Source organism: Varroa jacobsoni, unplaced genomic scaffold, assembly GCF_002532875.2.
Source record: "Varroa jacobsoni isolate VJ856 unplaced genomic scaffold, vjacob_1.0 scaffold_879, whole genome shotgun sequence".
NCBI lineage: Eukaryota > Metazoa > Arthropoda > Arachnida > Mesostigmata > Varroidae > Varroa > Varroa jacobsoni.
This window is the reverse complement of record NW_019213781.1, coordinates 223,083-232,655: the sequence shown is the minus strand read 5'-3', so window position 1 is coordinate 232,655 and position 9,573 is coordinate 223,083. Positions and strand designations below refer to the sequence as shown.

Sequence of the window (9,573 nt, the reverse complement as noted above, 5' to 3'; positions counted from 1 at the left end):
TCATTTTTGTCATTCGTCTTCGTTGTGGAGAAGAAGGTATAGGAACGAGATGCAAAGAACAGTACCTTTGTGCTTTCTCCAAAGAGCTAGAAAGAAGAAACGACTTCTGTACCGGCGGCTTTCGGCCTTCGATTGGTTGTGGCAGATATTATCGTTGATGCCATCTAAGAGTTCAGTTTCCTAACACAATTCTGCATCCACAGACCTCATATGAAGCATTAATATGACCTGCCCATTTATAGCCGTACGAGATCCGAAGGCTAGACTATCCATGACAGCATCGGGTTGTTTGGGATGAGGGATATTCAAATGTCTCCGGCATCAATACTTCCCTACGTTTAGGGTTCACAAAGGCACCTTTCCTACGCACTGACTAATTTTATTCCCACCCTACAGTAATGGCTGATGTAGTTTAGCGTAGTTTGATATATGACTAGACGCTTACGAACACTTCAGATTTTTCTGACCATTTATAATAAGGTTCGAGGGGGAAGCAAGAAGATCGTTCGCCAAATGGCCAGACAATAGTTCGCTTCTCCTCATTGCTGACGCCGTCAGCTGGATTGAAAGTTCCTTTGTGCTTCTTAGAACGGCGGCATGCTCCTCGCGTTGATCTCAAACCGTACGCATATGAACCCAGTGCCAAGTCACTGGTCATCAGATTCCAAACTAGCGCGGAGAACCTCGCAAATGTTAGCTCTCGCTGCAACACAGAGCCCCACTATCACCTAGAAAATTCGTCGCTGATGTTTGTCATGAGATTACATCATCAGTTTCTTGCGCGTAGAAAAACGAAGAGCAAATACACAAGTTGTTCGTAGGAGACCTGCTGACATGTTCAGTAGTTTAAATTATATCTGTATATATTATATTCTTTTAAATGTAACATTAAGGTACTGTTTATCTAAGCATTGCCTCTATTGGGCGATGGACTAGTGCCATCACGACAATTGCCTAGATGAGAAGCCTGATTGTTCATTTTACGTTACGCCTAATGCGTCATTGGTTGGTCTAATCGTCTTCTGCGTAAGTTACATCTGCTCATATAGATAACACCCGCCCGCACTAAGGATACCGATTGGCAATTTCATGATATGGATTGTTTATAAAACGCTTAGACTATTCTTAGATGTACACATGTACACGAGTATATATGGATACAAAATTATCTGACTGTTTCTTTTTAAAGAGACAAACGTATAAGGAATTAGGTGAGAAAAGCCTTCGACTGATACTACTGTTTTCATACACAAAGTTACTTACGTACGCAGTGCCTAGTAGCCAAGAAAAAGCTAGTAGAACTTCGGGAAGCGCAAATTGCATCCGGAGTAAACGTTGTAAACGTGAGATTCGCAATCGAAAAGTATAGACAAAATTACCTCGATTTGCGTAGATACGGTGTGCTAATTGATGCTCATCGATAAGGTGCTAGATAACATTTAGTAACAGTTAGTAGAATCTCGAAAGACTGACTTCACCAGCAGCGGTGGCCGCGCTCAGTTACATAGCATATATTATTATAGAGGGCGTTTGAAGTGGTTCTCAGAGACGGAATGAGTTTTCAACGGAATTATCCACGATACGATCTTCCAACGCATCAGGTTTCAGGCTAACTAAGGCCAAGAGTACGAGATACCGAAATTAACTATTATACCCATATTTCGTAACTTTCAGGTGACGATTTACGCATACAGCAAATATCAGTACATTAAACAGCTGATGATGATTAACTTTATCGTTCGTCTTTCCTCTTTCAGGCTTGAACGCCGTCAACACTGGCCTACCGCTTGGAAATGGTCTATTTGCAAGAGCAAGCCGATTCCAGCTCACACCATTGCATCTGCCTGTACCGAGCGATACCAACACTATCGATTTCACCAGCCAAACGGACACGTTTGAAAACTTCAAGGGTAAATAAACAACCTGCGAGAAAAACGTAATTAAAATAAAGATGAAACTGAGGGTTTTCTCTGAACAACTATTTGCTAGCAGAATAAATTTGAGTTACAGGGTGAAAACGGATTCAAAAAAGATTAACTATACATTGTTAACTAAATCACTAATTGTTTAGCGTTCAAAGCACTCTACGTACCTAATGTATGTGGTGACTGTTATGTGTTTATTTCAATATAATATAACAAACAAGGTTCTGTAGTTTATGAATGAAATGCTGATATGGTATGCTAATGTCTTAGAGAGTATAGAGTTAGGACATCTTGAATTGCAAACCTTTACACTGGTTTGACGCCAGTAAAACCATGCAGCAAAAATGAATAGTGATAAATTTTTGGAGCCGGTTTCCTGTGTTGTGTCATTCTTAAGTACGGTTCATTGTGACCAATTCAGAACCAGATGGTTTTGGCCGCCGCCGTCGTCAAGTTTGGACGTTTTCATTATCATAATGACCTACGGGGCGTAAGTATTGCACTAAAGCCGAAACTGCAATTCAGCGCAAACGAGATCGTGCTCTTGAGCAATATTCCTTCGAAACTTTGAACATAGCCACATTGATTTTATGAAACGATGGTGTATCCGGTTCCCTGCCATTACATATCATATGATGTGCTTTTGATTGATACCGCAAAATGTAAAAAAATTTCCATACAATTAAAACACCCCTTATTGACTCTGTGATCGAGATATCTATCTATATATTTACATTTTGTTATGGCCATTAAATCGATAGCAGGCTATGCGTGCAGGAAAAATGAGAATGGCACGTTTTCAAACCCCTCAACCCAATGGATTTCCGTACCTAACCCTGGAGAGGTTTCTGGCGAGCGTTATGACCATTCTGATATATAAACAATTGCTTTGCATCTCTTAGAAGCACGACACGCCGTCTTTCTCACCATTTTAAAATGTCAACCTTCTATAGAACCATTGGCGGATGTAGTTTTTACTATGACTAGCTACTTCTAGAAGTAGCTACTACTGCTTCTCATGGTCATCTTTGAAGGGAAAAATCACATTCATAAGTTTACGCATCTACAGCGCTAAAATTGAATAGGGAATGAATTTGAACAGCGGCCAATGCAACAACTAAAAATTTGTACTGTTATAAGTTGAGCAACCTCACATGTATTCATTTCTATGGTCCCACTCACTCCTTTTCAAATGTTCGATAAATAGGTTTTTTTTTTGTTACTATCAGGTATGATGATAGCAGATGATTTTTGAGAATCAGAGCAGCTGAACCGTTCAAGACCTTTAGCTAGCACGAACGTGTTTGAAGCAAAAGAAGTACCTTCTATCAAAATGAAATGAACTTGCTTACACCGTAGATGTTGGTCATGTAGCTCTAGTTTTAATGCATGTGTTTCGTTTGGTATAATTTATTGTTATTACTTTGACATTTGAATATTTCCTGTTATTGTTCCGTGAGCGCCATAGAGTAACTGACAGAATTATGATGAAAATTAATACCTCTCTTTGCTTGCTGCTGGCTTGGTATCGACAAATCTTTGTGTTCCGTTTACCTATAGATACTATAAGAGTTTGCATATATAGTTAGGTAACAGTTAGAATAATGTATCCGTTTCGCTTGTTTTCGATGTTGTTGTCGCTGCCATCGTGCTGGTCGCTTGAGTAACGGCCCTTATAACAAGCTGCCGCTTTCTATAACATCCTCACATCCTTAGCCATCGCCAGGCATCAAAAGAAGGCTCAAAAGTTTTTCTCTCCTTTTTTTTTTAGTTTTGCCCTAGCTATCGCCCACTCAATCTAAGGAAATGTGCATGTCTCAATGCCTTACCTAAATGACGAATCTATTCCGGATTCAATTTCGATTCTATCGTTATCCACTTTTCAATAGCGTTCGCCAATGCAGGACGTCCAGCGGTGAGCACTAGAGAGAAGCTTTTCTCGTCCTTACTCGACTGACGTCTCTAGCTAGTACTGCCTTTACGTTCCATTTTCGAGACCATGTCCGTAAAGCCGGCTGGCTAACCGGACGAGTATTTCTTAGGTTACTCGCTACTTTGTTCTTTGCAATTTCTAAGATATTTGGCCTCTTTCGCGCAACTGCTACTTTCTAAGATGCCCTAGCTTGGCATGGTAATACACGTACGCATACACCATCCCAAACATCACGGGAACGCGAAGAGACTACGAACTCTCTTTCCTTTCCCAACGTGCCCGCTGACTCCTGAGCGGTTTCCAATACGGAACATGAACGAACGAGACATTCGAGAAATCAGATGAAGACGCAAAGTTTGTTTTTAGTTTCGGGCAGTGACAGGAACACGCGTATAGAAAAAGGGAAAGAAAGCCAAACGGAAGCCTGGGGTGTCTGTTCCATACTTATATGTCTTACATTCTAGTAGAGTAATATGAAGAAGCTAGTACTTTTCGATGGCGTAGTTTTTCCCAATAAGCCGTATTCTAGAACTAACTTTCGTCGATCCCAACGATTAAAGTCTATTTTCTACTCAAGGAGACAATTTTGGACTTTGAGACTCTGTTATTTGCCCGCTCAATTTGACTTCATCCACTGACACATATTTTTTACGTTAACTTTTATCAATTTGATCAAATGGACCAAAATTCAGCGCAGTGTACAGACTACTAGCTGGTATCCATCAAAAAAATGCCCTAGGCAATTTTCCCGTCTGCAAGCGAGACCTCTGCCGATGTGGTCATCCGCTAGTCCCCAGTACATTTCACACTCTTATGACTATTCTTAAGGTAGAAACTAGGCAGGTTGCTGGGGTACACGGACTGTGCGCTCCGCACTGAAATCGTGGCAGTCGTGCTATTATTAAGGCTGTTGATGTCGCTGTCAAGATCGTTCGTCATTGGGACCTACCTCTCACTTACACGGACCTTCCAACAGCGACGCTTACCGAAGGATCGGTCACTAGTAATCTTTTGGTTTTTTCCAACAACTTACATTGCAGTTGTCCTAGAGAATAGCCACTGATTCTTTGTTCAATAGGGTATTGTCCGTACCTCACGACGAGCCCTATTTCTGTGCAGCAGATAACAGGATGAGAGAACGGCGTCAGTCCACAGGACTGGCTTGCTGCAGAAGACAAAAGACAAACAAGAAAAAAAGCACTAACCAGGCAGAGAAGGAAGAAAGTTGGAGACAGAATGAAACAAGGCCGAAGGAATGAAAGACAGGAGATGATTGTAGATGACAAAATAGCAGAAGATGCAAGAATCACAAAATCGACAGAAAAACTGAAGAAAAACGGGTAAAAAAGGAAAAACGTAGACAAGAGAAAACGTGAAAGGAAAGTCTGGTATTTGAAACTTATTCTTCTTCTTTTCGACAAGAGTTCTTGTTCCCTATCCTTAGCTTGATACTTTCAGCCTCTTTTAATGAAGGGTGATCTTGTATTACTGCTGTAACTGTAGAACAGCACACTTCAAATGCTGGTCGTCAGCATTCATAGAGGAAGTGGCGCTGGTAAGAACGAAATCATCCAACTACCTATATCTCTCTTTAGGAGATGGAAGACTGGTAGGAAATCGATACTGAAAACCTCGATAGTCATGAGGAAACGACGCTGATTATGCTAATGCTGTTTTCTTAGCAATGTCTTTCACCCTGAATGGTGATATGGCAGTGAGAGTGCTATAATTTCACTGGGTTCTGTCGCATGTATAGCTGTACCAGCATCATTACTATTGTGCATAATATGCAGTATTGGTCTGTAGCAAAGAAGAGACAGACTATGATTTCGAACAGTTTCTACTTAATTGCAATCATGCACTTGGACGAAGATGACAACAGCGTAAAATCCATAGCGTAAATGAAGATCTATATTGATGCTTACTGCGGTTGAACTTAATGCATAAGAAATTCGTACGGCGGAAGTAAATTACATGCTATAAAATACACCGTACTTTATATTGGGCCAACTAAAATAAATCTTTATGAACCAGAGTTTAATATTAGCGCATTAGACTAGACATTCAGCGTCAGTTAAAAGTTACGATGTTCGTTTTTTATTCGTGATTTCGTTACAGTTGAGCCGTTAGCATTTCAAAGCGCTTCGCAAACGGCTGGCAGTTCCTCCCAAATATCGGATTTAAGCGTATCGTCGCAATCACATCAATCACAGTCAACGCAACAGTACTTCGTCGTTCGACCCCGCGACGTAAAAACTGCTCAAGGTGAAAATGTTCTCCTTGAATGCCAAGTAGGAAATCGGCGTGGCCTTGTGCAGTGGAGTAAAGATGGCTTCTTACTCGGTGAGTCTGAAAATACCGATAATGATCCCATCTTTATAGATCAATCAATCTCATATATTCTAGATCCTCAAGCCCTAGAATGTTTTTGGATACTGTCCGTTACCAACAGTTATATGACGGTTTCTATGCTTTTTATCACTGTCTGAATATATTCGTGTGCTTTAAGCTGAGGTACATTGAGCACAATAACTAATATCATGTTTTGGTCGGCGAGTTGGTATTTACACTAGATTTGCTGCTAAATGATGTTAGGTCTATGAGAACAGTTTTGCCTAATGATTTTTTTCAACATAAGTACCACCTTAACTGCACCATGAACACTAGGTAAGTTTTTATTGCAGACAACTAAACAGGTGTTTGATACGTTAGATTCAGCTGCCCAGTGAGTGCGTTAATCACCTTGTTCCTACGAACGTAGGTTACCAAACATCAATACCAGGATTCCCGGGCCATTCGATGGATATAGACGAGGCCAGGGGCGTGTACAACCTCGTCATACGTAATGTGCAAATGGCGGACGAGGGGGTCTACCAGTGCCAGGTCGGGCCAGCTAGCAATGGAGTGACACCCATTCGCGCAGAAGCCAACTTACATGTGATACGTAAGTACAGTCATTCTTTATAGAGAGACGTAGAAAAATTTTAACGGTGGATTTGTTTACGGAATATGACTCTTTTACACAAAAACAGCAGATAGTACGCTCACTACCCTCGCAACAAACCTGTATACTTAATGGCAAAGTGTAAAGTTTTTACAGAACTATTTTAGATAAAAACATCCAAAAGTTCTATATGGAGAGTTTTTTTTCGCAAAATACACTTTATGTCAAGACACACGCGGCCGATCTAACTTTAGAGCCACTCGTTAAATTATTAAATGCGATGAATGGTCTCTTATAATCTCCCAGCACCACTACATTAAGGCAAGTAGCGAGAAGAGGGAACCAGTTTACGTGAAAAAAGTAACACTATTAAACAGAGCTTTTCAAGATCCCTTTTCAGAGTGCGTGTAATGCAAGACATCATGCAAATTAAAGTTCCTATTTCTTGCTTACCCCACTAGAAGGGGCCATTATCGTAAAATAACACACTCGTTCAGTAGGAGCTTCACTTCGGGGTTTCTCGCTTGTATTTAAATAGACCTAACAAAGCTCTCTTTGAGCTCGATAAACTCACCAGAGAAGTTGTTCATCAAAGAGACTCCGTTTGCTTCAATAAGTATACAACTTAAACAGTGGCAAGTCGCTTGTTTCTGAGTCAACTTGTCAAGGCAGAAGGAGATGCCTTCGCCGCTAGGACGTTCCCAATCTGCGACAACAAGGTTGACTGATGGATCAAGACACTGCGTTTCCATTTTTCAAGTCCCTCACCCCCTTGACTGCCACACCGTATTTTGTACTAAGCACGTTACAAAGGTTGACTGAATTTCCAGCTTTCACCCGCTCTTTCTCGACCTTCAGTGGAACTTTCTTTTCGCTCTCTTGCAATTTTTCGTGAACACTTGTTCTGCCACCATGATACCTTACCTCAGGCGCACCCAAACTTAAGACCCCTGAAAGAATTGCGTTTCAGTATAGCAGAAAGCGCATTACTGCTCGAGTGCCTGTGTGTCCATGTGCAGCGGTATCCGACCTAAGCCCTTTTTCTTTCACGTCTATTTCTGTCACCTATTATCCTCAAAATAGCTGGTCCCTCAAACATTTAACAAAGAACACCAAACGTCAGTAGTGGCAGTTCGTTGGTGTTCCTGGCTTTTTTTGTATCTTGTTATTCTCTATTCTATGTTTTGAATTTTGTAAAAAATAATCAGAAAAACCACATTTCTACATTCGGGATGCACACAGGACTTCGAGGTAGTAGGATGAAGCAGCAACTGTGCATCACACACACACGTGCGCATATATATTTTATGATGCGTTCGCTCTAGCGTGTTATTCAACCACTCGGCAGTGAACGAAAGCCCCTTAGATCTGTTCCCTTCGTTCCGGTCTTTGCTCAGCTTAAACGAACCACTGAGAGGGGCGCTGAGGAACGAGCGAGACCGGCGTGCGTTTCTCTGATGCCTGTTTCAGTAGACAGAAAAGACAGTTTGGCCTTGAGGCAGCAAAGGCCAACCCACCCAGGCCTTTCATTAGGGCACAGTTAAACATGCGGTTTAGACGACTTAGCTGCTCTCGGGTAGAAAGTTCTATGTGACTCGGTAGAATGAAGACAGGAAAGCGGAGGGCTAGTTGAAGGGCGCCACAAGATCCCAGCAGCTCTTAGATCCCTGAGTTCCCCCAAAAACCCTGGAACCGTTTTGACTTTGAAAGAAGCGACCCTACCCTACTTTTCGAGGGCGGCTTTTTGCCGCTAGCCAACTGTTGGAACCTTGACCAGCAGTTAACCCTATGTCTAAATACGCTGTAGACGGTCAATTACCACAGCTAGCGTCAAAACCAAGCGATAATCGTGTTTTAAGTATAGAGCCCTATCATTATTCTACTCTAGACATAAACACATGCATAGTGGATTTACTTGAACAAGCCCTAGACGTCACTAGGAGAATTACGAAAAGCTCATATAAAACTGTGTGATGAAAAAAACTGTGACTAATTTTATTGTTTCTCTAAGCAAGCTGTTTGTTTAACTGTAGTATTATGCCTAACGTAACAACGCTATGATGTGTTTTTTAACAATGGTACGTTAACGTGTATCATTTGCTGACGTGAAATTTCAGTACCGCCGGTGCGTTTGGATATTAACGGAAGTCGCGGCCCAGAAGTTGTATTTGCTGTGCGAGCGAATACTCGAGTGGTCCTCACTTGTACAGCGAAAAAGGCACGACCAGCAGCTCGTATTCGATGGTTCAGGAAATCGGTTGAACTTGTACCCGGTTAGTATTAAAAACAAACAGTAACCAAGCCTTTTGTTACACATTTGCGTCTAACAATCCAACATCGTAAACAGACTTCGCCGTTAGCGGCGAAGTAAAAAATGTACTACACACAGTGTCCACGGTATAAGAATAATCGTGGTTAGCAAATTAGTTTGGAAAAATCAGTATGTCTGAATCAAACGAGACTTTGTCTCTTTGGCCTTTTAAATAACATTATTGCTACTGTATTGTCCGGCGTATACACACTATAATTATTGGATCTCTGTTGTTTATGCAACAAGCCTCAAGTAAGAGCTGAACGCTACGAACTGCACTGAATTACTTCACCTTTAAGAGCCTTACCTAAAAAAACTGGATTTGTAGATCGTTTTTAGTGAACGTATGTGTATCTGTTCCCTGTAAGTGCTCAGGGATCGTCTTGGAGTGATAAACACGTTAGGGTAAGTAAAGATAGGAAAACGGAAAAAAGACAGGGCGATGAAAGGACTGCGAATT

The 9,573-nt window shown here is 41.4% G+C and overlaps 1 protein-coding gene across 1 annotated transcript in view; it reads left to right on the top strand.

Annotated features, from left to right (window-relative positions):
- Positions 1–1,757: 1,757 nt before the first annotated feature.
- LOC111264601 (adhesion molecule nephrin) overlaps positions 1,758–9,573 on the top strand; it is a gene marked incomplete at its 5' end in the record, with an annotated part of 47,581 nt that continues 39,765 nt past the window's right edge. The window contains 4 exon segments of the mRNA XM_022840654.2: positions 1,758–1,910; positions 5,977–6,201; positions 6,620–6,802; positions 8,920–9,075. Coding sequence (XP_022696389.2) covers positions 1,758–1,910; positions 5,977–6,201; positions 6,620–6,802; positions 8,920–9,075 — 717 coding nt within the window.